General features: G+C 39.9%; 6 protein-coding genes across 6 annotated transcripts; 1 reads left to right on the top strand and 5 right to left on the bottom strand.

Moving 5' to 3' along the window:
- Positions 1 to 1,374: 1,374 nt before the first annotated feature.
- Positions 1,375 to 6,109, bottom strand: LOC115627659. The gene is made up of 3 exons (XM_030523400.1): positions 5,258 to 6,109; positions 3,097 to 3,690; positions 1,375 to 1,821 (listed from the first exon to the last, which is right to left on the bottom strand). Exons 1-3 carry the CDS (start codon positions 6,107 to 6,109, stop codon positions 1,375 to 1,377), a joined length of 1,893 nt encoding a protein of 630 aa, XP_030379260.1.
- A 2,425-nt stretch (positions 6,110 to 8,534) lies between these two features.
- LOC115627660 lies at positions 8,535 to 10,853 on the bottom strand. The gene is given in 2 exon segments (XM_030523401.1): positions 8,535 to 9,536; positions 10,014 to 10,853. Coding segments are annotated over 2 exon segments (1,842 nt in total).
- A 1,243-nt stretch (positions 10,854 to 12,096) lies between these two features.
- LOC115627661 lies at positions 12,097 to 16,752 on the bottom strand. The gene is made up of 3 exons (XM_030523403.1): positions 16,430 to 16,752; positions 14,251 to 14,773; positions 12,097 to 13,065 (listed from the first exon to the last, which is right to left on the bottom strand). The coding sequence occupies exons 1-3, from the start codon at positions 16,750 to 16,752 to the stop codon at positions 12,097 to 12,099; spliced, it is 1,815 nt and encodes a 604-aa protein (XP_030379263.1).
- Positions 16,753 to 20,150: 3,398 nt separating this feature from the next.
- LOC115627662 lies at positions 20,151 to 23,022 on the top strand. Its single transcript, XM_030523404.1, has 4 exons — positions 20,151 to 20,476; positions 20,797 to 21,295; positions 21,985 to 22,174; positions 22,316 to 23,022. The coding sequence occupies exons 1-4, from the start codon at positions 20,151 to 20,153 to the stop codon at positions 23,020 to 23,022; spliced, it is 1,722 nt and encodes a 573-aa protein (XP_030379264.1).
- A 715-nt stretch (positions 23,023 to 23,737) lies between these two features.
- LOC115627500 (acetyl-CoA acetyltransferase, mitochondrial) lies at positions 23,738 to 25,340 on the bottom strand. The gene has a single exon (XM_030523188.1). The coding sequence runs from the start codon at positions 25,185 to 25,187 to the stop codon at positions 23,949 to 23,951; it is 1,239 nt and encodes a 412-aa protein (XP_030379048.1). The 5' UTR covers positions 25,188 to 25,340; the 3' UTR covers positions 23,738 to 23,948.
- Positions 25,341 to 25,626: 286 nt separating this feature from the next.
- LOC115627598 lies at positions 25,627 to 26,900 on the bottom strand. The gene is made up of 3 exons (XM_030523322.1): positions 26,627 to 26,900; positions 25,934 to 26,445; positions 25,627 to 25,845 (listed from the first exon to the last, which is right to left on the bottom strand). Exons 1-2 carry the CDS (start codon positions 26,657 to 26,659, stop codon positions 25,954 to 25,956), a joined length of 525 nt encoding a protein of 174 aa, XP_030379182.1. The 5' UTR covers positions 26,660 to 26,900; the 3' UTR covers positions 25,627 to 25,845; positions 25,934 to 25,953.
- Positions 26,901 to 27,084: the final 184 nt, after the last annotated feature.

Below are 27,084 nucleotides of genomic sequence, written 5' to 3' on the forward strand. Positions count from 1 at the left end.
GTCTACTCAAGTCAATCGGTTCAGTAATGACAAAGTTATTCAATATCTACATACCGACATAAAAGATGGCGCACCCTGTATTATTCCGCATGTTTTTAAAACGTTTTACGACAGTTTTTGTGATTTATAATTATCTGTGTATGAGAATAGAACTATCACACTTCCTTAAAGAACAAACCCCAATTTTTTTAAATTTTAAATAAATTCGTACTCATTTTAAGAAAACTCATATACGAAATAATACAAAGGAGTATACTTGCAAATGTTATGTACGAAACACTAATTTTTTTCTATTTTTACTTGTGTGTACCAAGGGGAGCATAAGAATGTGTCTTATTATTTTTTCGGTGATTTTCATAAAATACTTGGAAATACACGTACGATTATTGAAAGTCTCTCAAAACGGGCCACATACAAAAGTGCTTGCTGGTGCAATGTGAAACCGATTGTACACGTATATACTATATGCATGTATTTTGCTTGAAGCCCGGCTAACTGCAGCTTACAGCGATAAATGCTCATATTAATGGCAGGTGGGCGCATGCTAGTGACAGCTTTTGGGTGTTGGCATAACCATAAATTAACACCAACATCTACAACAACAGCCAGTTGTAGGCTAAAACGCAGTTTAGTCTGGCATGTCATGTCATTGTTATTAACACCAAGAAAGCCAACCTGCTGCCCAACACCCTCAGCAGCCAAGCAGCCACCCAACCACCGAACTCAACTCAACCCATCCCGTCAACGCCATACACGCCATTAGATATATATAACACATATGTATGTATGTATGTATATGCATAAGTGCACATCAGTATGTCCATGCTACACTCAGAGATGAAGGCTCTGAGCTCATGTTTGTGGAATATTTATTTGTCCTTTATAGTTTGACTATGTTGTACCCGGAGAATTAAAGGGTATAAGCAATCGATTTTGTTGTTTATACCACCCACTACATAGACTCCAAAAAGCTTAAAAAGAAAGTCGAGTGTTTTCCCCATAAGGATAGAGAAAACACACCATATTTTGGTAGCGAAATGTTTTCAGCTCTAGAGATGACGAATCTTGCAGAAAATATTCTGGAATTTTATAGCAATAAAAGATTTCAGACATGTACTCTAGGAGATATATTTAAAATAATAAAAGTTCATGATTGGTTGCAACCTATAGGATATTTTTTAACATTTTGTATTCTAATTGTCTCGCGGTATTACAAGAGTCTACTGTATTAGTTCGTTCATTTTAAGTGCATTAAATCGGAAATGACAAGAAAGATTAAACTAGAATGACAACCACAACGAAAGTGAAAAAAGTGCGTCTGATTTCTCTCGGTGCATGATGTGCGTGTGTGCATGTGTGCATGTGTGTGTGAACCTACACCAAGTTAACAGCTACATGACGCCACAGTCTTTGCACTGCCCAAGCGGCCAGCTCCCACAGCAAAACCGCTCCACTACAGGCATGTCCCAGCAGCAGCAACCGAAAGGCGCCCAACAATTGCCAGAACTGCATGGGCTGTGGCGGCTCCTCATTTCCCCTTTGCCATCTGAGCCGCTGGCCGTCCTCTTTCCAAGTCTCATCGAGCAACACTTGATCCCATTTGCTCATCAGGCCCGCGTTCATGTACTCCAAAATGTAGCGATTGAAGCGCTCCAGCATAACAGAATTCTTGCTCATATAAATGCTCAACTGTTGCGTCAGCACCAGCTCGGGCAGGACATGAAAATCACGCATCGCCTCCCAACGTGCCCGTCGACTGTAGTAACCATAATATTCCATGGCTGTGAGCACCGCCAGCCGCTCCTGGGACTCACGTATGGCCTGCAATTAGATTTATTTTGATTTTACTTCCTCAGCTCGGTGCATTCGAATCTCTCTCATAATACAATAATACAATAAAAGTAAGTACAAGCATACGATTTTCATGTGTGTGCTCCTAAATAAGATATCTTGTCTTGACTAACAAAAAGATATATACACAAATGAAATAACGATATTAATATCTGCGCACAACCTAATTAATTTTAGTTACATATGCCCACTAAATCGTCTATCTATTTCTTCTGTATACACAGATATAGTATTACAGACTGTAACACTCTTACGTGGATAGTTATTACTTATACTGTAAAGTATGTATTATCTTGGCAACCAGCAGTTTTTTTAAACAAGGCGCAAATTTACCGTCAATTGTGTTTTTGGCCAAAAGTAATTGCCAAATTTTTCAATTTATGCCTTTCGCAATATATTTTCCAGATCTTGAACCATCGAACTATTTTCTGTTTCCAAACTATATAAAATTGCCCTGTTTTTAAAGATTTCATAATTCGAAAAAAAAAAAACAGATATTATTGCCTATATTTATGGAGGTTTCTTTGCTAACTTGGACACCTTGGACAACTTGGATTTTTTCTGGCAACACCCTTTGTTTAGATTTTCAAAACATTCGCTTAAACATTTGAAAAGTCTCCCTTTAAATCAGCTTGCACATAAATTGAAATTTGAATATCACACCATTTTTGTTAGCGAAAATAAATTTTACGCTTTGAAAACGAATGAAAAAGTTTTAATAATGATTATGTTTTTATGCTTACAAATTTTAAAAATGTAAAGAATATTATTTTCATAAAAATCTAAATAAAACCGTTTAATAATCTGACAAAACCAAAGCACAGTTTGTATATTGAAAGCTGCTAATTTTTAAACTGATGGTTGCTAAGTAATATCCATGACTAGTACATAGTTGGGCTATCTAATCAGTTTGTTGTTATACTACAAGCATATGCTGCAATAAGCTATGCAATGCTGTAAGTTCAAATTAAATTGAAAATTGAATATCACACCATTTTTGTTATCGAAAATAAATATTTAGGCTTTGAAAACGAATGAAAAAGTTATAATAATGGCTGTTTTTTTATGCTCACAATTTTTAAAAATGTAAACAATATCAATTGTCGGACATTCTTTTTGTGCTAAGTAATATCCATGACTAGCACATAGTTAGGCTATCTAATCAGTTGCAGTGCTGCAATAAGCTATGCCATAATTTTAAATTAATTGTAAAAGCTGTGCATTGCATTTAAGATCAAATCCTACCTGCAATTGCTCCTCACTCGTCGCATTGAGCACATGGGCTTTGCCGGCGATTCGCGGCAATTGCTGCACTGCATCATGGGTCGACGGGGTCATCAGCAGCGTGTAGTTAAGCTGCAATAGCTCATCGACACTCTCTGGCGGTGGCATTTGCAGATCCGTGCGTATGAAGTGGTACATAAAGGCCTGGTATGCGCTCCTCAGCACTAGAGTCATGGCCAGCCATAGGGTGAGTAGAAAGCGGGCCAGATTCCGAGCCGGCGTTGCGGTCACCGTGCCACCCAGACCAACAATGAACATATTGTAGATGGGGGTACGATTTTCAGCCCCCAGCACCAGATTACGCCAGCGTCCATGGCGACGCAGGCGCCACACGATAAGCACTCCCACCATACAGCTGGCGCCGAGCAGGACCCAAATCTCCAGAACAAAGGGCAACAATAGCTTGGCAAATGCACTGTAGGGAGCGGTGCGTGAGCTCACAATCACATTCAATCGACTCAGATAGTAGGGCGTAGTGGGTGCATACGGATCCGAAGGACGCGTAGGCTTATAACGAAACGCGCCGATGGCAAAATCAATACCGCTGGCAAAGAGCTGTAATTAACCAACATTGGAGCTTAAACAAAATTGTTGTTGTTGTTGTTGTCTAGGTGAGAAGCCCATGTTAAAATTTATATTTCTTTGATGTTGTCTTAAAAGGTTCCTGCAGTGCTGTTCATAAATAGCAATAAATGCTTTACTTATTAAAACTATGTATTGTATTTCCAAGCAATCACATTTTCGTTTCTAAAAATTAAAAAATTACAATGGCAATATTTGGGTTTTAAAATAGCGCCATGATTCAAAAACACATTCAAAAATATATAGTTTGTGAACATTCAAAAGAAGCTTGATTTCGTGAAATATTAAGCATTTGATTATCAACTTCATGTCTATTTGTCTATTATTCAAAATACAAAAACAAAATAAATACTAAAAGAGTACTCCCCAGGGCTGGCAGGATCAAAGGATCTTCCAGAAACACAGAAAGGACAGTTTTACAATAAATGTGAATTGATTAACCTTATAAACCTGCCTTCTTAAGAAGGCACCGTAGAATGGTGTTCTTGGTGTTCTGTTCTCCTCCACAAATTGTTTGTCGGAGATGTTGATTCCTCTATGCTTTTAGGTCGTATCAATTTTTCTGTTCCTTCTAGGCTAGTGATTACGCCATGCACAATCCTTTGAGTATTATGCGCTAATTATAAGACTTTTTACTTTTTAATCTCAAGTGAGCTCTGTCTCCCCTCACTAAAATCTTCTATTTTCAGCTACCTCCGGCAGAATCACTGATCACCACTGCTGTGAGTAGGGGCATAGCTTGCCGGACTGGCTAGAAAATTTTCCCCCAACGGGTCAGTGATTCTTCACCTTTAATTATTAATTATATTTTATATTTTATTATTTAGGTATTTTAATTTTAATTTGTTTTCTTCTATCTTTTATTGCTATATTTTTTCATCTTCACTTCGTTTTTGATAGGTCTAATAACGTAGCTGACCAAGGGCGTAGGCAGGGGGGGGGGGGGGGCGTTGCCCACAAAAAATTTTGCCATATAAAGTCGACCACACGTTCGTTATTAAGACGCAATATTTTGCCTTAAAATGGATCTGAGTTGGATTTATTGTAGTTTTTTCGTTGATCATATGCATAAGTTATTTTTTAAATGCATCGTGCATTATTTAATAAAAATTTTAATTTTAGGTAGATTGGTTCCACAAAAAGTCGTGTAAAAAAACCGTGTAAAAAAAGACATTGATCATATGTTATTTTTAATTGTGCTAAATGGAATAAAGTCGTGCAACCATAAATAACATTTTTAATTTTCAAACCGTGTCAAATCCAAACCGTGTAAAACCAGAATAAGGTGTATATTCTTGACCAATACGTCAGGACAAATACATAAGGCCCTTTGTCTCTGTCTGTTCGTCTGTTCATGTTTACAATTGACGAACAAATGATGTGCCATTTAACTAAACTTTAGATTGAAATTTCAAATAAAAGATTTGCAAACCCACAAGGTGAATTTTTTCCCAAATCAAAATAATAATAAATCAAATGATTATACCTTTGGTACCACTTGGTGCCGATGTTCTGGTAATTGCCATACAATTATGCTCACCCTGTCGAAAACGGCGCCCTCGTCCTTCAGCGTGTCTGCAATTTCCTCATCATTGAGCCAATAGAATTCCAATGTGAAATTTAAGCGCTCTGCCAAATACTCCAACAACCTTCCTTCGATGCCCAGCAGCTCGATTGTTTCCCCTGCCGCCTTTTTATGTAGCTCCAAATAAGGCATTTCCGGCCAGGTGGCACAGCTAAACGGGCAGCCATAGAAATTGGCCAGCTTGCCGGGATAAAAGTCCCCAGAGCCTCGAGTCCAGCGTCCTTTCGCATAGCTATTGGTGAGGTGAGGCTCAATGCTCCTGCAACGGTCCTGTTGATATGGAAGTGCCGTATAAAGCTGCACCGTCTGCTCGGCCACATCCAGGGCCAAAACATTCACATTTGCAATGCCCGCCTCCCAGTTCAGCTTAAAGATGGCCAATAGCTCGGTGGCGTTGAACGGATGCAGCACTATAATGAAGTAGCCACCAATGTTCAAATGCAGCTCCAGCAATTCCCCATAAAGCTGCCGAAGAGCAGCACTCGAGTCCACCAAGAGCAGGCTGTAGTGTCGGTCATGGTCGCCGGGCAACGCCCGTCCCAGACCGAGTAGTGCGCCTATGGGCTCACTGGCATTGCGCCACAAGCGGTGCAGTGTCTCGTCCGTGAGCCCAGCATAAAAGTGCTGAGTGGTGCCAAGTGTGGCATACACATAGAGGTTGAAGACAGTCGGCGTCTCGGCGCGAACGAAACTCACGCCTAGAATGTCCACGATGGCAGCGGCCAGGATATTTGTCTCCTCATCAAAACTGACCGCGATAATGACAATGACGTGGAAAAACTGCAATAGCGGCAGGAACAACAGCATTATAGAAGTGCCTACTTTTGACGAGTCCGGTCGCCAGTTGAATACGGAAATTCAACTCAACGTTGAACTTTTATGGTGCGCATATACTATATGGGGGAGCATAGAGGAACCTGCGTTTGGCGAACACTATCCGAGCCCATAAACTTAACCTAAAACCATGCACTACACAGGAAACAGTTCAAATTTGATTTATTTGTAAGTTTTAAGTTTTAAGTCGCACTTAAGCACCAGAACCACAACTTAGCCGAGTTCCACGTCAAGATCATATCTCGAATATGTAACTCCATTTTGTTGAAAGTCATTGCTTTTAACATTATAAGTGTTATTTTAAAAATTACAAAATAATGAATACTTGTATTTTTGAATTTTATTCATTTGCTCACAATATAATGATTAATTTTGAGCGTTACATTACAAATTAACTAATAGTCATTATTTTTGAGCAAAAAAAGAAAACTCATAAAATAACGATTATTCTTTAAGTTTTATATTTTTTGATCAAAAATAAACCTCAAGTTCTAATTGTCCCAGGTTTTTTAATAGGGAATAAGGACAAAAAAATATAAATTCTTAAACAATAAGCCAAGATGTACATGCAGCTAGAGTTTTACTTTTTTAATTAAAGCCAAAGAATAATCATTATTTAATGAGATTTATTTTTTCACTTACAAATAATGATTATTCGTTAAGTTTTAAAGTAAAACTCAACATTAATCATTACATTTTGAAAGAATGAATAAACATTAAAATTGTTAAATCATGGTGACAATGCATAGATAATCCAAAATTACAATAAGTGAATGATTTTTTAAAAAAGGAAACTAAATTAAACCTATATATTATTTTAAATGAAAAGAATAGTATATTTAAATAAAAATTCAAGTTATTTAAACAGAAAAGAAACAAATTCAATATAAAATTGAGAGAGAAAAAGAATGAATATTTGAAAATAAATGTGGTTCTTCCTACTTCCATCAGGAACTAAAAAATTCGAAAACTTGAAAAAAAAAATTAACTGTTGTAAAGTTGGAACTTAATCAGTTAGATCATAACTCAAAAAAAAGGAGTAAAAAAAGTTTAAGTCAAGATTATGGCTTAAACTTTAGATCATTCCTGATAAAAATACACACACCCAGTAAATCGCATTGCACAGGACTTTGTATATTCAATCCTTATATCTACATGGCAGACCGACTTATCACTTGCAGGAGCTTCACTGTTTAGATATGTATATATGACTCTTGTTCATGGTCACGTGATCAAACCTATCCATTTGATGAGCCATGTGCATGTTTGGCGAATCATTTTTAATTGGCAGTGCTATCAGGACCAATTGCGGGCATTTGCATGAAGGTGATAGCCAAATGGTGTGCTGTATAGCGAAATGGTTAAAGGAAGGGCACATAACTAGGTAGTGACGGCTTCCTAACATTTCCCAATCAGAGCTTGTATACGTCTTCCTTCATCGTCGGCCGTTTTCTCTTTTGAATAAATTAATAATCTATTTATTATGATGTAGTCTTGCTGTATAAAAACCATCCAAAAGAACGCATAACAATTGTCCTTAATGGGTACGTACCATCTACATCCAGCCTACTTGTTCATTCGTCTCGAACTGTAGTCAGGATAATATATTTTATTTGTATAAAATTACGTATACGTTACGTATACGAATCGGTTTAAGATATAGGTATAGGAATAATCATATAATATAAGTGGGTCCCAAAGTCGTGTAAAAAAACCGTGCAAAAAAAGACATTAATCATATGCAAAATGAATCGTGTTAAATGGAATAAAGTCGTGTAACCATTTATAAAATTTACTATTGAAGTGATCTGATTGAGATAATTTGACCTTCATGTGGGAAGAAATAGTTGAAAAAATCGATGTTATGTATAACCTAATTTTAATTTTCGCACTTTTTCTGCGTAAGAATTAAATGTCGACTAATTGGCAGATCTGAATAAAATTTAACAAACTTCTTAATGGATAAATCAATGACGTTCCAAAATACGGCAAAATACTTCAAATGTTTAGCAAAGACTGTAACGGTCGATCATTTTTCATAAGAAACCATTTTCATTTTATTAATTGGCAAACAACAAAACGTTTTATCAAAATGTAAGCTTATTTGTATTAAACAAGTCTTTATACCCTGCCGCCGTAGGGTAAAAAGGGTCTACTTGTATTAGGTTTGTGTAAATCCCTGTTAGCTCGTCAGATGTCTCGATGTCCTTTATAAACACCTTTTGCACAACTTTTCTCTGACGCCCCAAAAGATTATGTTTAATTTGGTGCATTGTTTCAAACTACTCGTACAAACTTACAATATTTCAACAATTTCGTACAAAATGTTATGCTAAGTTCAATAAGTTCAATAATAATACGTGTCGATTGGGAAACATATCTCTTAGAAATGCTCTCCCTAAATGCTCAGCAAAAGTCGCTTCAAGAACGACGAATGCAGGGACATGAACTCTAGCAGGAATACCGCAGTACTGATCGCCAGTCCTATGCCAACCAACACAAAAATTGCATGGAGCTCCTTCAGTCCAAATACTTTATACATCTGCTCCTTTCGCAAATAGGCGTTGGAGAGCTCCCACTGCTCCCAAATGGCCAATAAGCCCCCCGAGCGCATCCACATGATCTGCTCGTTCAGTTGATCGATGAGGAAGGAATGCTTGTCCAGGTACATGGTCAGCTGCAAGTTCACCACATCCTGCGGCACAAACTCGTAGCGGGCAGCCCCAGCACCATCCCGCATTCGGCTCACCTGGTTATAATAAATGAACACATCCCGCGGAGCGGCTACAACAAATCCTCGTTCATGTCGCCGCCCCGCCAAATACTCCAATGAGGCAGTCTCGGTCGTTGGACTCACCACCAAGAAATTCATGTGCTGCACATATGGAATCTGCAGCAGTCCCTCGTGCGTGGTGGTTGTCAACACTACCGTATAGTTATCCTGGATCAGCTCATTAATGGACTGCGGTAAGCGGCTGAGCTGCTGCGTTCGTATCAGATGATAGAGCAGTCCTTGATAGATTGTGCGTAGCAGCAACGAATACACCATTAGCATAATGCAGTGCAGCCGCTTGGCACTGGACCAAGGTGTCAAGATCATGGGTAACCCGACGAAGATGAGCTCGATGTCAAGGCAGAGATTTTTGCTCCTATCGTGCAGCAGAAAATCAATGGTGTGTTGGAGCAGAGTCGCCACCAGAATGACGCCGCCAATGCCCAACCACATAACAGTCTGATATGGATAGAGCAGTATGTCCATCGAAGTCATCTTATAACTAGCCTCCAAAACGCCGAACTTCTCTCGTGTCTGATGGTAGTTCTGGGTGGAAGTGGCCACCAGACCCCGCGCCACCGTTTGGCGCCAACAGCCCAAGCTCAAATCTATTTGGCGATTCTGTAACTGAGAGGGAAACAATTTAATTATTTCCTTAGTCTAATAAAGCTATCAAATATATTGTAAATAATTGATATTCGACAGATAGTAACAATAAAGATAAGGTGAAGCCTTACCATTTTTAATACCAAAATTATTTTAATATGCCTATCTAGAAATTAAGAAGGGATTTTTTCTTTGTCGGCTATACGAGTATGATATAGCTAGGGAACTGATTTTAAAGAAACTTTAGAATCTCATTAAAGAAAACATATAAATACCAGATATGCCTGAGATGTCTTCATTTAGAAGTTATCATACAGCTATCGTTTATATGATTCTAACCCAGCAGGATATCATATAAAAAGTGCGGAAACTTTAATTTTAAAACGCTTAAGCTTTATATTTGTACTTGGCAATCGTATCTGTCGAGTGTTTGTTACTTATTTATACAACTATGGAAATACTTGTAGTACCCGGTATATCCATTTCATTTCCACTCACCATAGTCAGAACGCCAACGCCCGGCTGATTGTCGCGTGTCTGCTCCGGCCCCAGTGCCTGCACTTCAATAGTAAAGTTTAGCTTCTCCGCCAGTGCCAATAGCAGACGTCCTTCGTAGCCGCCGTCCACAATCGGTGTGGCGCTGTCCCCAACATTGGACGGCCAGGTTAGCTACAGAAATGGGGGCACATGCCACAGTCCAGCGCGCAGTGTGCAGCCATAGAAGTTGCGCAGCTTGCTGGGAAACAGCTCTGGGGTGACCATGACGGTGCCGTTATAGCGATTGACCAGCGTCGGGGTCACTTGCCCGCAATAGGTAGTGCCATAGGGAAAGTACGTAAACACTAGTATTTCCCCCTTCGCCGTCTGAACCTGAACATTACAATTGATGAGGTAATGGTGCCAGCAATACTCGAAAATGCGCTGCATCTCGCCCTGCAGAAGATGATCGCGCGCCTGCAGGAATATAAAATAGAACTCATTGTAGTCGTAGTCCCGGGCATGCGACACCACATCGATTTCCAGGAACGCCTGATACGAGTCGGTGAATATGAGATTGTAGTGCCTGCGTCCGGGCACGCGCGCCGTCGTATTCGGCTCCACAGTCACAATTTGGAGTGGCGCTATGCCCCAACTACGAAAGAGTATGCTCATCATTTCGTTGTAGAAGGTGCACGTATGATTATTCCGACAGCAAAGGGTCAGGACCAGCGACGGCGTTACGCTCAGTATATAGGTGTGCACCACATGGATCAGGGCACGGGCTACAAACGAGTTGATGTTGTCCATTTGCTCGCCGGAACGATCGTGATACGAACTATACAGCTGAGTTATGTTCATTGAGCTCTGGACACTGCAACGTTGCGACTCTGTCCTTGCACCTGCGGCCTCCGACAGCGGATATCGACTCTGAGCCAGACACTAGCTTTTCCACTTGAAGCTTGCCCAAGCAAAACTTCATATTTAACTTTGTTCCTAATTGCCGTCTTGATTGATGATGAGTACAATTTAGGGGTTACTTTTATACTTATATACCCGTACCTATGCATACATACTATGCAGTTGGGTTAGGGCGAGCATTTAATATGGAATCGGTGGAGAGCTCATAAAAGTTTTGTTTAGAAAGTGTGTGAGTGTGTGTCATGCATACACATATCGATATACTTGTAGTACTATAGTTTCATAATGCAATAAGAATTTGTTTATTATGTTTATTTATTTGTTTATGCCATATTTGCATTGCAACTTAGTACAATTAATTATTTCACTAATCACGCACAGTTTTACAATTCTGCACATTTTCAATTTCAAAAATATATACTTGTATTTTGTCTGAATAAGCACCATCAGGCAAATTTAGCTAGACTTGTTCATCCATCTGTCTGTATGAACGCCTGTATTTCCGAAACGGCTCAACCCACTCTTACCAAACTTTGTATATAGACTCTCCCATCTTATTTTACGCCTTGTACCAGGATATTGGTTTTGAGCAGAGTCCAAATTGACCAAGCTTGGTATGTAGACTCTCCCAGTCACTAGACAACACGAGTTTATTTATTCATTTTCTTCAATTCAATATAATTTCGAAATTCGGAAGTCGTCACTGTTCCGAGGCTCACCAAAGAATACAAAATATCATCGAATCGCAACAATGATTGCCTATTCAAGACCCTTATCCGAACAGTAATACCTTGAACCGTATCGTCTTGTTTAAATAAAAACATTTTTTGTGCACATCCGATCTTTCCCGGAACATTTACCTCCAATTTAAAAAGCATAGATAATTACGTATGTAACTGTTTTATTTTTTCCGTTAAAAAATTAGGCCATACAATTTTCTGAACGGAAGTTTTTATGTGACTCTCGCATCAGATTGATAATTACATGTATTTTGTTTCACTTAAAAATATTGCGACTTGATCCAGAGGAGATTAAAGTGATCTTAACATAGTTACATAGTATAGGGCTAAATAAATTAGAAAGAGATCTGACTTGGAATTGAATTGGTTCAGTTAATGGCCCCATCAGACCCATCAACGACTGCGCCCTGTCTGCACTCAAAACTCAGTTTCGTTGCTTGGGTTCATCGGCGCAACATGGGCGCATAATGTACCAATAGTTCTATGCAAAAGACCAGTAATGCCAGGGTATATATGGTCCCCATTACCATGCAGATGCCAAGGAGGTCGCCAATGCCAATGGAAGTGTTTGTAATCTGTCTCTTGAGGGGACCGCGCTCGCCAAACGTCCAGCGTCGCCAGGTGGACGTTAGGCCCCCGTTATAAAGCTGCCGTATAACAAGGTCGAATTTGTCATAAAAGTACGAGTGCTTTGGCAAATAGATGCCAATCTGCTGGACATTGACGTACTGCGGCAGTATGTAATACTGGCCAAGATGGTAATTGGACCTTAAATACGAATTTGTCACGTCCAGCGAGGTGATGGCAAAGAGCTTGCGTCCACCCTTGTGCGCCGGATGCAGTGCATCCAATACTTCCTGATCCCAGGACGTAACCATGCCCACAAAGCTGTCATATTGCCGCATAACACCCGGTATCTCCTCCAGCAGTTGCAGCGTGTTCGAGGTAGTTATGCCTATGAAATTTTCGGCCAGCAGTTTCTCGAACGAGTCCGGAACGCTGGCGAAGATTTGTTTGCGTATGAGATGGAACAGCAGCGACTGGTAAACGACTCGCAATGGCAGGCTGCCGTACAGCCAGTGAGCGTAGATGCCACGTTGAAGCCAGGCACGTGGAAAGCGGACAATTGAGGCACCCAGCAGCAGCTCAATCACATGCATGCCGGTGAAGGTATCGTAGCGACGTGCCATATAAATAATCAGGTGGAGAGCGACAGCGCACAGCAAAATTAGCCACACATGCAACTTGAAGGGGAAAAGGAGCAGGGCCAGGGAGCTGATGCGATAGCTGCCGTACTCAACAGTGGCCACCAGGGGCGAATAGTAATGGCTCAGTGGCGATGTGAGCATCTCATTCCGTCTAGCCGACTTCCGGAAATTTCCAATGCTCAGATTTGCCATTTGTGAGCGCAACTGTGAAAGATTGAAATATAAAACATTATTTATTTGTAGTATTTCTTAAAGAATAGGAAGGACCTAACAAACGGAGACTGTTCGTCCGCATTTGGCGGATTCTGAAAAAGTCATTGTAGTGTTTAGACTGCCTGTCTACAGATATGCTCACTAGCCTTCCCCTATTATCCTATTCGTATTTGTAAGGACGAACCGTCTCCATGTTTGAGTGCCTTGGCAACTCTGTACATACACATTTCGACAAAACGCCAGAAAAAAACGACAATTGTGTGCAATTTGAAGCATTGCTTTGGGAAAGATCATTGAAGCGATCTGGTAGCCCTATAGAAGTGGTCGGAGCCAAAGAACCTAGATTCCAAAACATGCCAACTCTTCTAAAATTAACAAAGACATTTAAAAATTTGCTTACAATTTATAACAAGAAAGGAATGCTAGAGTCAAGCGGGCTCAACTCCTTAATACCCTGTACACACTCCTAAGAATAAGAAACAATTGTGAATTATAAATAAATTAATTAAATAAAAATTATTCAATACATATGTAAGTGGAAACATATGTGTGAAGTACAGAATTATGACAACAAACATCATCAACAACAACAACAGGTGTAGAGCTTGGGCAGAGATTATATTCATGGCTATAACTTTGTTTCTAATTGCATTTTTAATATCATAATGAAACCTAATATACGGACACATAATCACTAACAGAATGTCAGTACCAAATTTTAGTTCAAAATTCCAAAAATTGGGTGAGTTAGAGAAAATCTTGAATAGAGGGGAAGTGGAAAAGGGGGTGTATCGGAAAAAATGAACAAACTTTCTCGGGCTTAGGAGAATCCACATACCAAGTTTGGTTATTCTAGCTTTTATATGTACTTTCTGAGATCCTTGCGTTCATACAGACAGACAGACGGACATGGCTATTCATACAAGTATGTATATACTGTAGTTTCATCTAAATTTAAGTTTTAGAGTCTGAAGCTATTGTTAGTCTCGCAAAAACAGTTTATTTCACCAGATTCCTGATTGGATATTCGATCAATTAAATCACTACTTGTATTCAGAAAATGGTCCGCTGAATTAATTCCACAACAAGATGACTCCGAAATTGCTCCCTTAAACTATGTGAAAAGGCTTATATAGTTTTAGGAAAGCATAGATCACCAATTAGCTTGGCACTTACCATTTCGATGGGGCCTAAGTGGGAGCCATTCCTCAGCTGATAGGAACTCACATGCATAAGCGTCAGGTTGAGGAGTCGAACTCTGAAGTTCATACTGTCAGCCAGATGTTGCACCAGGACCATCTCGAAGCCCCGCGCCTGCAGCTTTCCCCTCTTGTCATCCCACCAGAGCTCCACATATGGCGGCATGTGCCATGTTAAAACAACCACTTCGCAGCCGTACATATTCCGCAGCTTATCCGGAAACATGGGCTCGTTCAACATACGCTTGCCATCGAAGCGGTTGATTAGCTGTGGCCGCGCCATCTGACAGCCCTGCGCCGTATACGGATAATATGTGTAGACCAGTACTTCCACCTGAGCCGTTTGGATCATCACGTTACAGTGCAGCCAATAGTTTTGCAAACAGTAGTCAAGTATCAGTTGCAGTTCTTGGGATATAAACGCATCGCGTGTCTGCAAAAAGATGAAATAGTACTCGCTGTCATCGTAGCTAGCATTGTCCTTCGCTATATCAGCGGCACTGCAAGCATACACATAGATGGTTCACCACAACACTCTGATTAAGAATATATCAACATGAATTTTAAATTGTTTGGTAAATACTTGTATAACAATATCAAATGCTGAATAGCACGACGCCAGGCAATATTTGTGTGAAGCGAAACTATAGCGAAATATCAAAATCGTTCAATACTTTTAGAACATATAGTATATGTACTTGTATATAGCACTCTTGTTCTCGCTGGCTTTATACGAGGCATATCACAAAGATTGTCTTAGGCGTTCAACCAAGTTTCTATCAATCACAATGGTGAGGATGCATGTTAGCCAAGGGTGTGGGAAACTTTACTTTATATATGGAGCTATACTACATGCAGAAAAATACAAGGTTATCTTACAAAGTAGCCGCTTTATGACTGTGGGGAATACTTTTCTACACACCCCGCAAAAACAACCAATAATTGGGTTCAAGAAAATGGTATTGATCTCCTAGATAGGGCATCATCAAGCCCAGGCCTAAGCCCAGTCGAAAACTTGTGGATAATCATTAAAATAAAGCTGAGAAACGACTCACAACGTGCTCTGTCTGGATTCAAATCAAAATTTCAGAAAATGTTGCACTTTATAACTCCTGAAGAATGTCTAAATTTATTTAATACTATTAAAACGAGAATTAAAGCAAAATACAAAAAATATTTCATGTATTATGCAAGTTGACTTATTTCAATTGATTTTTTGCATTATTGTTTGTGAAACGTGTGCATGTTTTGATATGCATTTAAAGGTAATTCCATGACCTTTTTAAAAAGTATAAATACAAGTATGTTTGGGCAATAATCACATAAAAAGAAATAAAAGTCATTAAAAGTTGCGTTATCGAATAAAACGTAGCCGTACCAATTAATAGTGGTTAGGGTTCAATGTTTTGTAATAAAAAGTGTTTAATATAAAGTCTACTTTTAAATAATATGCTTCCCATGACAGCTATATTATAGAGTGATTTGACGTGATCGATCTCGACACATGTACAGATTAACAGAGTCTGGCAAAAAGAAGTCTCGGTCATCACCATAGCTCCAAAACTGTGATCGTATATGTAAATTTTTTTATTTATTTAAAAGCCTTCTCTGTGTTTCAAACTGGCACACCAAAAACAATATACGCGCACACTTTTCAGTGAAGGAAATGGGGAATATGGTACAATACAATGGGCGCGTTCAGCAAGTCGTAGCGATTTGTGATTTGTAATCGGTCATTACTGATTTCACCTGCTGACCACTTCGATTTGTAATTCATTTTAGTAAAAATGTCAATCAATCAATTGTCTTAAACACAATGAAGCTACATTTTTACCTGCGACTGTGACTTTTTGTCAGAAAATACTAAAATCACAATATGTTTATAAAACAGTCATCACAAGCGGTCAGCAGATCAAAATCACCAATCGGAAAACGTAAATCACAAATCGCTACGACCTGCTGAACGCGCCCAACGACATGACAAAGATTGTGTGTGAATACTTTCGACGTAAGTTAATCATATTGTTGCCATTTGTTTTTCCACACCTAAAACCAACATCCACGCACAGGGCTACAACTTTCGGCCATTAATATGAAAATTAACTTTCATAAAAAGGCAGCTCAAGTTGTCTTCTGTATTTAAAAAATAAACTTACCGCAAGCCCTCGAAAGAGTCCACCAGAAGGAAATTGCAGTATTTTCTTCCTGGCACATGTACGGGACGCTCAGCTTTTATGTAAAGCAGCTGCACGGCCATTCCGCTCCACGAGCTAATCAGATGCTCTATCACGAACTCGAACCAATAGGCGGTACCGGTGTCTTGGGACGATATCGTCATGACAAGTGTGGTCGATAGCTGCGCCAAAACCTGTTCTATGACATATCGCAGGGCTTCGGCCACGAACAAATTTGCAGACTCATCCTGTAAGCCGATGCGTGTGAGCTCCGCGTAACTGGCATATATTAAGCTGACGTTCATATCGCGACAACAGCTCGGCGTGCTCTGTCACCGAAACGGGCTACCTAGATGTTAACCGTTAGATAAACCCATCGTCATATCCTGGACTAGACTAGGACAACATGGCCAACACAAATATGTCGCACTAATGAAATGCAAACAAGCCACTCAACCATTGTCAGCAGCTGCACCGCATATTGAAGTCAGACGACTTACAATTCCATTGGGTTGGAAGCACTAGTTGTGAGGGTGATATATAGGCTGGGCATTACCGATGCTTCCGCATTGGATTACCGACGACTGTATGGCCATTTCGGTATTTCGCTGGGAGAGGTTCAATATAAAATGGAGCAAGGAGATGGCTTCTCCAAAGGGAATAAAGACGTCCAATCGACCATGGACGTAGCCAGGATTTAGTTCAAGGGGGGGCAAGATTTTTTTGGTCGATCTTTTACTATCAAATTATTTGCACTATACAAAAAACACATGAAAAATATGGAAAAATAGGAAGAAAAAATGAAATTCAAAATAATGAAAATTTGAAAAAAAAAAATTGCTAAAAAATAAGAAGATCTGTGATCGTCGAACTAATATAAAGTTGGTTCCGTGCGACATCGAGAGTGTAAAATTTAACAATTTGAAATTATGTTTTCTTACATAAATGATACATTTTTATATACGCGTATATACATACGTGTACATACTTTAAAATTAATGAAATCTAGATGAATAATACCGACGGCAAAAAAATAAAGAGGCGTGCAAACGGAGAGAAAAATATGTAATTTTTCTAATGGGTGCTGCTCTCAGTTTTAAAATCATTTTATAGTATCAAGTCTAGTTAAATTTCTAAAAAGAATTCGTATGCTTCTCAGTTGAATAGAATTTTTTTTACAAGCTAACATGGATAGGGAGCCGTATCTGGGGTCGCGGCAGTTATCAAAAGAAAGTCATGGCAGATAAAGAAATCTAAAATCATTTGGTTTCGATATTTCAGAACTGAAACTGTACTTTCTGAACTGTTAAACCAAAACTATTTTTGAGTGACAACAATGCACAACGTTGTAAAATTAGTCGCATTAATATACTATATATGTATATATTGTATATTGCCTCAGGTTTCGATAAAATCAACGAACTGGTGGCCGCAAAAACAACTTATTGCCCCGTTTGTCCCGTTGCCCAAAATCAACCTTAGCACCAAATATAGGGCTAGCTAAGAGTTATTACGTTGAGCATATTAACACAATTTTATCATGCCCATTATATCATATAATATATATAGATATATATAATATATATATATAATATTATATATATATATATATACTATATATATATATAATTATAGATCTATATAATATATAGATATCATATATCATCTCTATATATTCTATATATATATATCTATATATATATAAGTATCTCTCTATATCTATCATTCTATCTCTCTATTATCATATCTATATATATCTATATATAATATAGACTATATATATATATATTATATATCATAATATATAGCTATATATATATATGGGCCATGCATAAAGTGTGTTAAAATAGGTATCGCCCGAATAGTCATTGTTCTATAGCTAAGCGTAAGTTAAAGCAATGTATGCGAATATTTTGATCGATCTCTATGTGTACTAGAGCATGGGCATGGCCCGGCTATTTTTGGCCTGACACGACACGGCCACGAAATGAACTTTTGGGAACACGCACGCGCACTCACGACGAAAAACGGCCCAGCACGAACATGTTATAATCCTTAAATGTAAAAACGAAAAACATATATACATATTAAGCACTTTAAATTTCTCCAGAAGTGAAAAAAAATCGTTCACTTGTTTAAAAAACTGTCAGGGATATTGACTATATGTCTTGATATTTGCCTTGGCAATTCCAAATTCCTGGATCAACAGCACTACATATATAGTTATATATTTCAAAATCTATTGTTGACCTGCCCAGAAAATTTGTTTTGCATTATTAATGTGCAATAATTAAGAAAAGTCGTGTTGACCATTTTTTGTTTATTACTTTAGCTGTTAATTTTTGTTCGTGGCATAATCGTGTTTTTTCGTGTTTGATCGTGCGTGTTTTGTCGTGCATATTTAGCTCAACACGAACACGCACGGCCACGCACGAAATCGGAATTTGCACGAAGTGACACGACCGAAAACCCGGCCCATGCCCAACTCTATTGTGTACCTAGATTTAAGACTAAATACGAAATTCCATAATTCTCAAATCTACTTTCACAATGAATAATTATTCATGAAATTTATACATATTTTCAGAACTTCCGACAGTACTAGGAATCTAATAATTCTTGTACTAACTAGATACAATTTTTATTATTATTATTTAAGTTATTATTTCTGAACTATTATTTCGGATATTAAGCTCCATTTTAAAATGCGAAAGTTCTAGAATTTTGGCCAACATTCTGGGACTTTTGGCCCCGTGTGTGATGATGTACTATGACTTTCTTTTGAGTCTGCACATGAGAACGGGGGCTAATCGAACCAAGCTCCCAAAATTTCCGTCAGCTTCCTGTAGAGAAAATTCACAAAACTGGGAGATTTTACCAACATTTGTACGAATTTGTGAAACAATATTTTACAATTTCTACATGTATTGAAATTGAGAACAGGATCACAATCATGTTGAGAACACAACAACTGCTTGAGTATTTCTTATTGAAATATGGATAGTTTCTGCAACTCAAGAATTTTACAAACTAACAACGCTATACTGCTTTTACTAAAAATATATGAAATGTAGATAAGAGTGCAAAAGCTCTATTTGAAATATGAAATGTTAAGAACGATTAGTTGTTAATAATAATACTAATATCCACTTTATTTAATCCTTTCGGTCTCGGGTCTCTGAATTCGTAATAGGAGCGTTAACAACAACTCATTTATCATTTGGCTAAAAGGAAAACTTAAATTATTCAAACCATATACATACTATACGTCACTAGTTGATTCAATTGTCGACCCGCCCCGTTTATGGACGCCAAAAAAGCCTAATTCAATATGTTAAAGACCAAATACTCTCTGGTGTGGCCAACTGCCTGGAAAAGCAGATAACATCGCTTATACCTGATTTGTGACTGTGGCGTCAGACTAACTCATAAGTAATAGTTTTGTTTAACTTGGAATATAATTAGAGTGTATATATGTACATATACTTGCACGCAATTGTTGAGAGCATGTCCATTAAACAGTTGTACATACATGTCTGTTTAATGGACATGCTTAGAACAATTAACTAAGAGAGTGTTTCGTCATCGGCAAACGGACGAGCATATCCTGTAGCTCCTTAATGAAATGCAAATATGATTGGAAGTCGTAGCCGACCCGACCGATGGCCAGTTCCCAAACGACAGGCACTGTGCCCGGACCACAATGAACCTAACAAATCTGCTGAACTTCGAATCAATGCAATATCGCGGCGCACAGACGCAAGCGAGTGCTGTAAACATTTTTGTTGCCAATTCTTTGCGCACACTTATTGAGGATTTCTATCAGCGGATAGCGCCGGCCTTCATTGTGATTATATCCTGTCGGCGCCCCAGTCCGATGAACTTCTATCGCACCATCATGCAGCTCCTGTACGAGAATGTGGATACAATGATCATACAATTGGTGCATCACAATAACGAGGCGCCGCGTCGCATTGAGGGGCCGCGTCTGCACAATTTGCTGCTCGTGGACTCGTTAGATGCTCTGCTGTAAGTTGCTGGAAACTGGAAATCTATACCCATAGAAAACTATACAAACCTCTCTATGTTATTGATAAAAATGAAATGTTAGTCGATTTTGGTTGGCCCATCAGTCCATTTGTCAGGTATACTTGTACAGTACCTTGTAATGCATAAGCATATCAAGTTAATATTATAACCTATTAACTGTGGCTGTAATAACTCAGTAACGCATTTTTCAGTCGATTGTGCATGTTTGACCTTTGACCATGGCCATATCTAATCGTCTCGTCTCGTGCTAATTATAGTATGTAATTATAGTATGTACTTGTATGTATGTATACTTCCAGGGATATTGAAATTCACACCTATACGGCACAGTACGATGCACACGAGTACTACTACATATTTCTGCAACAGCGTGACGCCCGGATACCGGAGGATATGCAGGGTGTATTCGAGTACTGCTGGCGTCATCAGCTCATCCATTGCAATGTAATGACACAAAGCTCCGGTGGAGAGGTCATCATGCACACCTACTTTCCATACACGCCCACGCATTGTGGACACATTGTGGCCGTCAAAATAAATCAGTTTATGGGAGATGCCTGGCAGCATCGCGACTACTTTCCATCGAAATTAAAAAACTTCTACCAATGCCCGCTGCCAGTGGTCGTCCGCAAAATGCCGCCGTTCTTCAATGTCATAGGTCTTGAAGCTTTGGGATTGCACGGCCTGGAGGGGCAGTTACTACAGGAGCTGGCGAACCGTTTGAACTTCACCATACGCTTGATTGCCTTGGATAAGCAAGATGATGATGTGTGGACGGAGCATCAAATGCTGCAACTGGTAAGGAGACATACATACAATTATATTTATTCACCATCGCTTCATAAATAAATAATAAATCAGGTAATTGATTAGGTGCGCAGATTTATGACATTTATAAGTAATCCAAGACCAGTTTGATAGAGGTCCCCACACATATACATTTCACGCAATTATTACATCGATGGTATATTTCCTTTGTAGTTGTTTTTTCCAATGCAATGCAAATAATAGGCAAAGCTTTACAAGTTCAATTTAGTAGACTTTGTAGAAATGTAGTAATACCAATTTATTTAAATAAAACAACGATATGTATACACCTAATTCTGTTTTTACACGGTAGATTAGTTCCTAAAAAAGTCATGTTATAAAAAACCGTGTAAAAAAAGACAAAGATATGCAAAATGAATCGTGCTAAATGGAATAAAGTCGTATACATATAAATTTTTAAATTTTCAAACCGTGTTAAATCAAAACCGTGTAAAAAAACCGAATTAGGTGTAATAGGTATTGTAAAAATCTACAAATTCTACATATTAAAATGCGCGCCAAACTTTTAGCAATCTAGCTGAGTTGGCAGCGCTTATCTCACTGTTAATAGGCATAGTGTGAAAGTCCGTTATTCAAATTAAACAGCTGACTGACTGTCTGTTAACTAACATTAGCACAGACATTCATTCCAAACATTTTTTGCAAATCTTAATCCGCAGCTGCAGGAACGAAAGGCCCAGGTCGCCGTCGGCTATATCAGAAAACGTCTGGTATACGACGCAAATCTAACCGCTGTCTTTCCACACTACTCCAATATGCTGGTTAGCTGCCTGCTTAAGAACGCCTACAACCTGACCAGCATTGAGATGCTACGCTTTCCCTTTCAAACGATTACATGGTTGATGCTGCTGTGCAGCTTTATTCTCATCAGTTTTCTCATTTTAAGCGGACGTGGTCGTAACTTCAGTCGAACGGCAGCTGTGCTGGGCGTCTATGCCATTGCCTTGGGCATGCCCTTGCCAGCGGCACCAACGCGACCCACACAGCAGGTCCTAATCCTAAGCTGGCTGTGCTTCACGCTAATCGTGCGGGCCATGTATTCGGCGTTACTCTACCATGTGCTGCGCCACCACGTTCACAGACGGCTGCCCAAAACGCTGCTGGAATTAATGCAGGGCGGCTATACGGCAGTTCTCAACCGCATCACCTTGCAGGACTTAAGCGAGGTCGTGAGCTTTGAGGATTTCTTCAGCAAGCGCCACGTAATCATCCATTCGGAGCTAGAGGTGGAAGTGCTGCAGAATGTGGAAATGCGCGTGCAATCGCCCGAAGCCGGTGCTCATCCGAAAATCTTTGGCGTGCTCTCTCGTGATACGCTCATGTATCTGGCCAGCAAAACCCAGAAGCCGGGTGCCTATCACATAGTCGACGAATCCGTTATAGAGCAGCAGCTGGCTATGTACTTGCAAAAGCATTCCTATCTGGTCCAACAGTTCGATCAGCTCATCATGTCCATCCAAGCGGTGGGTCTGATGAACTACTGGTCCAGTCAATTGGCCAATGAGCAGTATTTTCGAAACATGTTTCTATACCGAGAAAAGCGGCTACGACAGCCCGATCTTTGGGGCATTTATATAATCGCCGCCACTCTATACAGTTTCGCTCTACTCATTTTCATTGGAGAACTGCTGGCGGAACTCTGCTCCAGGCTGTGGACGCGATGGCGCATTAAAACCCAACACGTTTTCATCCATTGAATTTTCGGCCTGTAATTAGTTTCTGAGTTCAATTAAATTCGTAAATCACCCAAAACCCCTAATACAATGGAGTTATTCGGTTTCCGAAGTGGGATTGCACGATTTTCAAATATGTAACATTACATATTTCAAAATTAACAGCGATGGGCAAATTTTCAAAAATTTAACATAACATGAATGTTATGTTTCGAAATTAACAGCGACGCGCCACAGCGCTGCCTTGATACCAAAAGAGGAGCCGACAAGCGCCACCTGGAGCTACTGAGCACAAAGTCAACGGAGAACAAAAACAAAAGTGAAAGAGGAAGCGCACTTAGGATATCGCCAGAAAGTGATATCGTTGGCCGATTGTTTTAATTACTATCAGTTTAGTTTATTTGCGATCTCCTCAAAAGCAGATTAGTTTCTACCTCCGCAAGTGGAAATTTACAAAGAAAAAAAAACAACTTTCTAATGTCAGATCGCAGCTACCTCTCTGTACCGAATAATTGACCTGCGCTATGCACTGCCTTTAATTTTTTGCCTGATTCCTACATCTGTATGTAGGTATATATGTATGTACATATCTCTCTCTCGCTCACTCGTATAATGCTGAAGCTTATGAGCTTATAATAATGACGTGAATTCCACCTCATAGGCAATACTACTATACATATGTATGTAATTCATTTATATGGACACAAATATGTACGAGTATATGTAAGTTAGGCAGGTATTTATATAATTATTTATATGTGTATATATATATTTATTTTATACATATGTATGTACGTACATATGTACATAGGTAAAAGAGAAAAAATAAACACCGACACGTAGCGAATTAATTTCATTAGTTGTTGTAGATCACTGATAAATGCAATTCTGGTTCTGGGTGAGGGTCGCGGGGGTGTGGACTGTGAGGCGAGATAGGGAATCACGAGTGCTCACAGCTTTTCCAGGAGGATGGAGGAGGCGCCACCGCCGCCATTACAAATGGAAGCGCAGCCCAATTCGCCCTTTTTCAGTGCATGAGATAGATGTGTGACCAAACGAGCCCCAGACATGCCAATGGGATGGCCGATGGAGACAGCGCCTCCATGTATATTCACTTTGGCTGGATCCAGATCGAGGCTGCGTATGTTGGCCAACACGACCAGGGAGAAGGCCTCATTGATCTCCCACATGGCCACGTCCTGCTTATTGACGCCGGCGCGAGCTAACAGCTTGGGCACAGCCAGGGCGGGGGCAATGGGGAAATCAATGGGATCGGTCTCCGCATCCTGGTAGGCAACAATGCGCGCCAGCGGCTTGAGACCTGCACGCTGTGCACCCTCGGCGGTCATGAGCACGACTGCGGAGCCACCATCATTCAAGGTAGAGGCATTACCCGCTGTCACTGTGCCGTTTTCACGCTGGAAAACGGTGGCCAGTTGTCCAAACTTGTCGAAGTTGACGCGCCTGTATTCCTCATCCTCGGCAATGGTGACCTCTGGTTTACGCTTCTGCTGTATTTTGACGGGCGCAATTTCCTCGGCAAACACCTTGTCGCCCCAGGCCTTGGCAGAGCGCTTATACGAATCGATGGCAAACGCATCCTGGTCCTGTCGTGAAATCTGCATCTTTTTGGCCACGCTCTCTGCGCAGTTGCCCATGTGGAATTTGTTATAAACATCGAACAGTCCATCGAAGACTATGCCGTCGATTAGATTGACGCCACCATAGGGCGTGGCACCACGCTTCAAATAGTACGGCACATTCGACATGGACTCCATGCCACCTGCCACGACGACATCAGCCTGGCCTAGAGCCAGCGACTGGGCGCCCAGCATGACCGCTTTCATGCCCGATGAGCACACTTTGTTGACTGTGGTGCAGCAAACGTTGGTGGGCAGACCAGCAAAAATGGCAGCCTGGCGCGCGGGTGCCTGTCCCAATCCTGCAGATACCACATTGCCCATAATAACTTCGTTCACATCGCCCTTGCCAATGCCCGCGCGTTGGATAGCCGCCTCAATGGCTGTGGCACCTAGCTGTGTTGCTGATAATGGCGCCAGTTGGCTCTGGAAACTGCCGATGGGTGTGCGGGCAGCAGACACAACAACAACATCATTAAACTTTGAACTATAGCCGCGAGTGGCTCGGGCGCAGACGGTGCGAGTGGCTTGCAGCAGATTTGTGGCCATGATGCATATGTTACCTAATGGCTGGCAAATTGATATCGACTGCTCAGACAGCGGAAGGAGAGATCTTTAAGTCTCGCGGGCACAGCGATTCAGAGTCCAACTAGAACAAATGGATAGACGGCGAAGAACCTGTTGCATACTTGCGTAACATTCGCCGCGAACAGCTGTTCGGCATCAGTGTTGGGTAGCGCTGAAGAGCGCCCTTTCGCCATATTCAAGGCAATTGAGCTTAAATGATGATTTTGAAAATACAAGCGACGATAAAGGTAAATACCTTTCCAAATATTTTTTGATTTAATAAAATTAAATGTTATATTGCCACATACCAATAAAAAGCGATCGCCGCTTACCGTAAATGCATGAAAAACACTAACAAATTCATCAGATTCAATATATAATTTCTTGGGTAAGATAAACAGATTTTGATATTCAACCGGCATAAATTTAAACTTAACAAAGGCTGTATGTATTCCAAAAAATATTTGAATTGATTGAAAGTACGATATTGAGGCACAATTGGGGCTTGATATTGAAAACCATACGGAACGCTATCTGCTTTGAATGTATTAATGCTATAGTATTGGAATTATTGACACTCCTTCAATTTGTAGGTCGCATTCTATACAAAACAAATGTAGGGCTTGTTGATCATCACAGGCTAAATTAAAAATAATCGTCAATTATCCCAGGGAGCAATAATAGGAAAGTGATTTTAATTTCGAATAACAGATGAGAAGATTACATACCACTTTGATTGTACGTATATTTAAAGCCGAACCCGAAAGATTTGCTTCTTAATACGGTGACGGTCCTGGTTGCATATGAAGTTCGGGCATTTTTTGGCATGGTGAAGAGCCAGGCCTAAGCTTATTGACGAAATTGAAGAGGATGTTGAGCAGAGCGATCGCTTTGACGCCTGCTTATGCAGTCCCATTGCTATGGCCTGCTCCGAGAGTTTCGCACAAAAACTCTCCACGAACTTCCCATATCCGTCTTTATCAGACTTGCCGGAGGCAGTGTTGCGGAAGAGTCCTCCTCTGTTTAAGGTCTCGGATGGCGATCCAATCAAATTGCAAACGCTTAAATTGTAGCGCCTACTATTGCTATTACTGGCGATGGCCGTATTCAAAAGGCTTTTCTTATCCCTGAGAAATCCTGCACGCTCGTCGCATGAAAAGATAAGTTTTACCTCCTTCTTTGGTTGATCCATGCTGCTCTGTCTCGACATCGTGTTCGCCCTTTGGTTTGAAATATAGGACTGTGAATTTATGCGAAAGCCGAAAAATGTTTCAAATGTTTTTTGCCAGTTTAAAATTATTTTATTTATAGTTTTTTTTTAGAATAACTGGTCTAAAAGCAAAAAGCAAACTAAAAGTATTTCAAAAAATAACTTATTCTGAGTATAATCTACTCATATTCAATGGTTATTCAATCGTTACCATCAGATAGCGCCGCTCCGGTTGTGTTATCATCAGAGGAGCCAGAATTTGTGGTGTTTGTTGTTTTAGAAGCTGTTGCGGGTTCCTGCAGATAGTCTTGGGGGGATGTGTTTGAGTCCGAAATGGTAAATTTTGTGGCTTTTCTGGATGTGATATACACCTCGTATGCCCCTTTCGGAATGGGCTTTGATTGTGGTGTATTTTTTTTACGCCGTGACATCTCGTAGTCGAATAGATCTTCAAGGCACATTTCAATAGTTTGCAGTTCTCGTTTTAGCATTTTTATCGGCAGTGTAAAAAATTAGACGCAAATAAAAACTACAGCGCGTAAAAACTACCGCGCGTTCTGACAGCAGAAACTGTTATAAATCCAGCTGATGATTGTTATCTTGTTGCGCACTGTTACCAAACGCAGCTTTTACCACTCATCACCAGGTGGCGCAAATAAAATAATAACT

The sequence above is a fragment of the Scaptodrosophila lebanonensis genome, unplaced genomic scaffold (assembly GCF_003285725.1).
Source record: "Scaptodrosophila lebanonensis strain 11010-0011.00,11010-0021.00 unplaced genomic scaffold, SlebRS2 tig00000096-arrow-pilon, whole genome shotgun sequence".
Classification (NCBI taxonomy): domain Eukaryota; kingdom Metazoa; phylum Arthropoda; class Insecta; order Diptera; family Drosophilidae; genus Scaptodrosophila; species Scaptodrosophila lebanonensis.

Excerpts from the sequence above, each read along its gene's own strand:
- LOC115627661 (XM_030523403.1), bottom strand. The coding sequence starts at position 16,752 with ATGAACGTCAGCTTAATATATGCCAGTTACGCGGAGCTCACACGCATC. Across the intron at positions 14,774-16,429 it reads GACTCTTTCGAGGGCTTGCG|TGCCGCTGATATAGCGAAGG; the intron begins GTAAGTTTATTT and ends GTATGCTTGCAG. Across the intron at positions 13,066-14,250 it reads ACTTAGGCCCCATCGAAATG|TTGCGCTCACAAATGGCAAA; the intron begins GTAAGTGCCAAG and ends AATCTTTCACAG.
- LOC115627500 (XM_030523188.1), bottom strand. The coding sequence starts at position 25,187 with ATGGCCACAAATCTGCTGCAAGCCACTCGCACCGTCTGCGCCCGAGCC.
- LOC115627598 (XM_030523322.1), bottom strand. The coding sequence starts at position 26,659 with ATGATAACACAACCGGAGCGGCGCTATCTGATG. Across the intron at positions 26,446-26,626 it reads CGGAGCGGCGCTATCTGATG|TCCTATATTTCAAACCAAAG; the intron begins GTAACGATTGAA and ends ATAAATTCACAG.
- LOC115627662 (XM_030523404.1), top strand. The coding sequence starts at position 20,151 with ATGAACCTAACAAATCTGCTGAACTTCGAATCAATGCAATATCGCGGC. Across the intron at positions 20,477-20,796 it reads GACTCGTTAGATGCTCTGCT|GGATATTGAAATTCACACCT; the intron begins GTAAGTTGCTGG and ends GTATACTTCCAG. Across the intron at positions 22,175-22,315 it reads GATTACATGGTTGATGCTGC|TCCTAATCCTAAGCTGGCTG; the intron begins TGTGCAGCTTTA and ends CCACACAGCAGG.
- LOC115627659 (XM_030523400.1), bottom strand. The coding sequence starts at position 6,109 with ATGCTGTTGTTCCTGCCGCTATTGCAGTTTTTCCACGTCATTGTCATT. Across the intron at positions 3,691-5,257 it reads AGGGCGCCGTTTTCGACAGG|CTCTTTGCCAGCGGTATTGA; the intron begins GTGAGCATAATT and ends GGTTAATTACAG. Across the intron at positions 1,822-3,096 it reads CGAGTGAGGAGCAATTGCAG|GCCATACGTGAGTCCCAGGA; the intron begins GTAGGATTTGAT and ends ATCTAATTGCAG.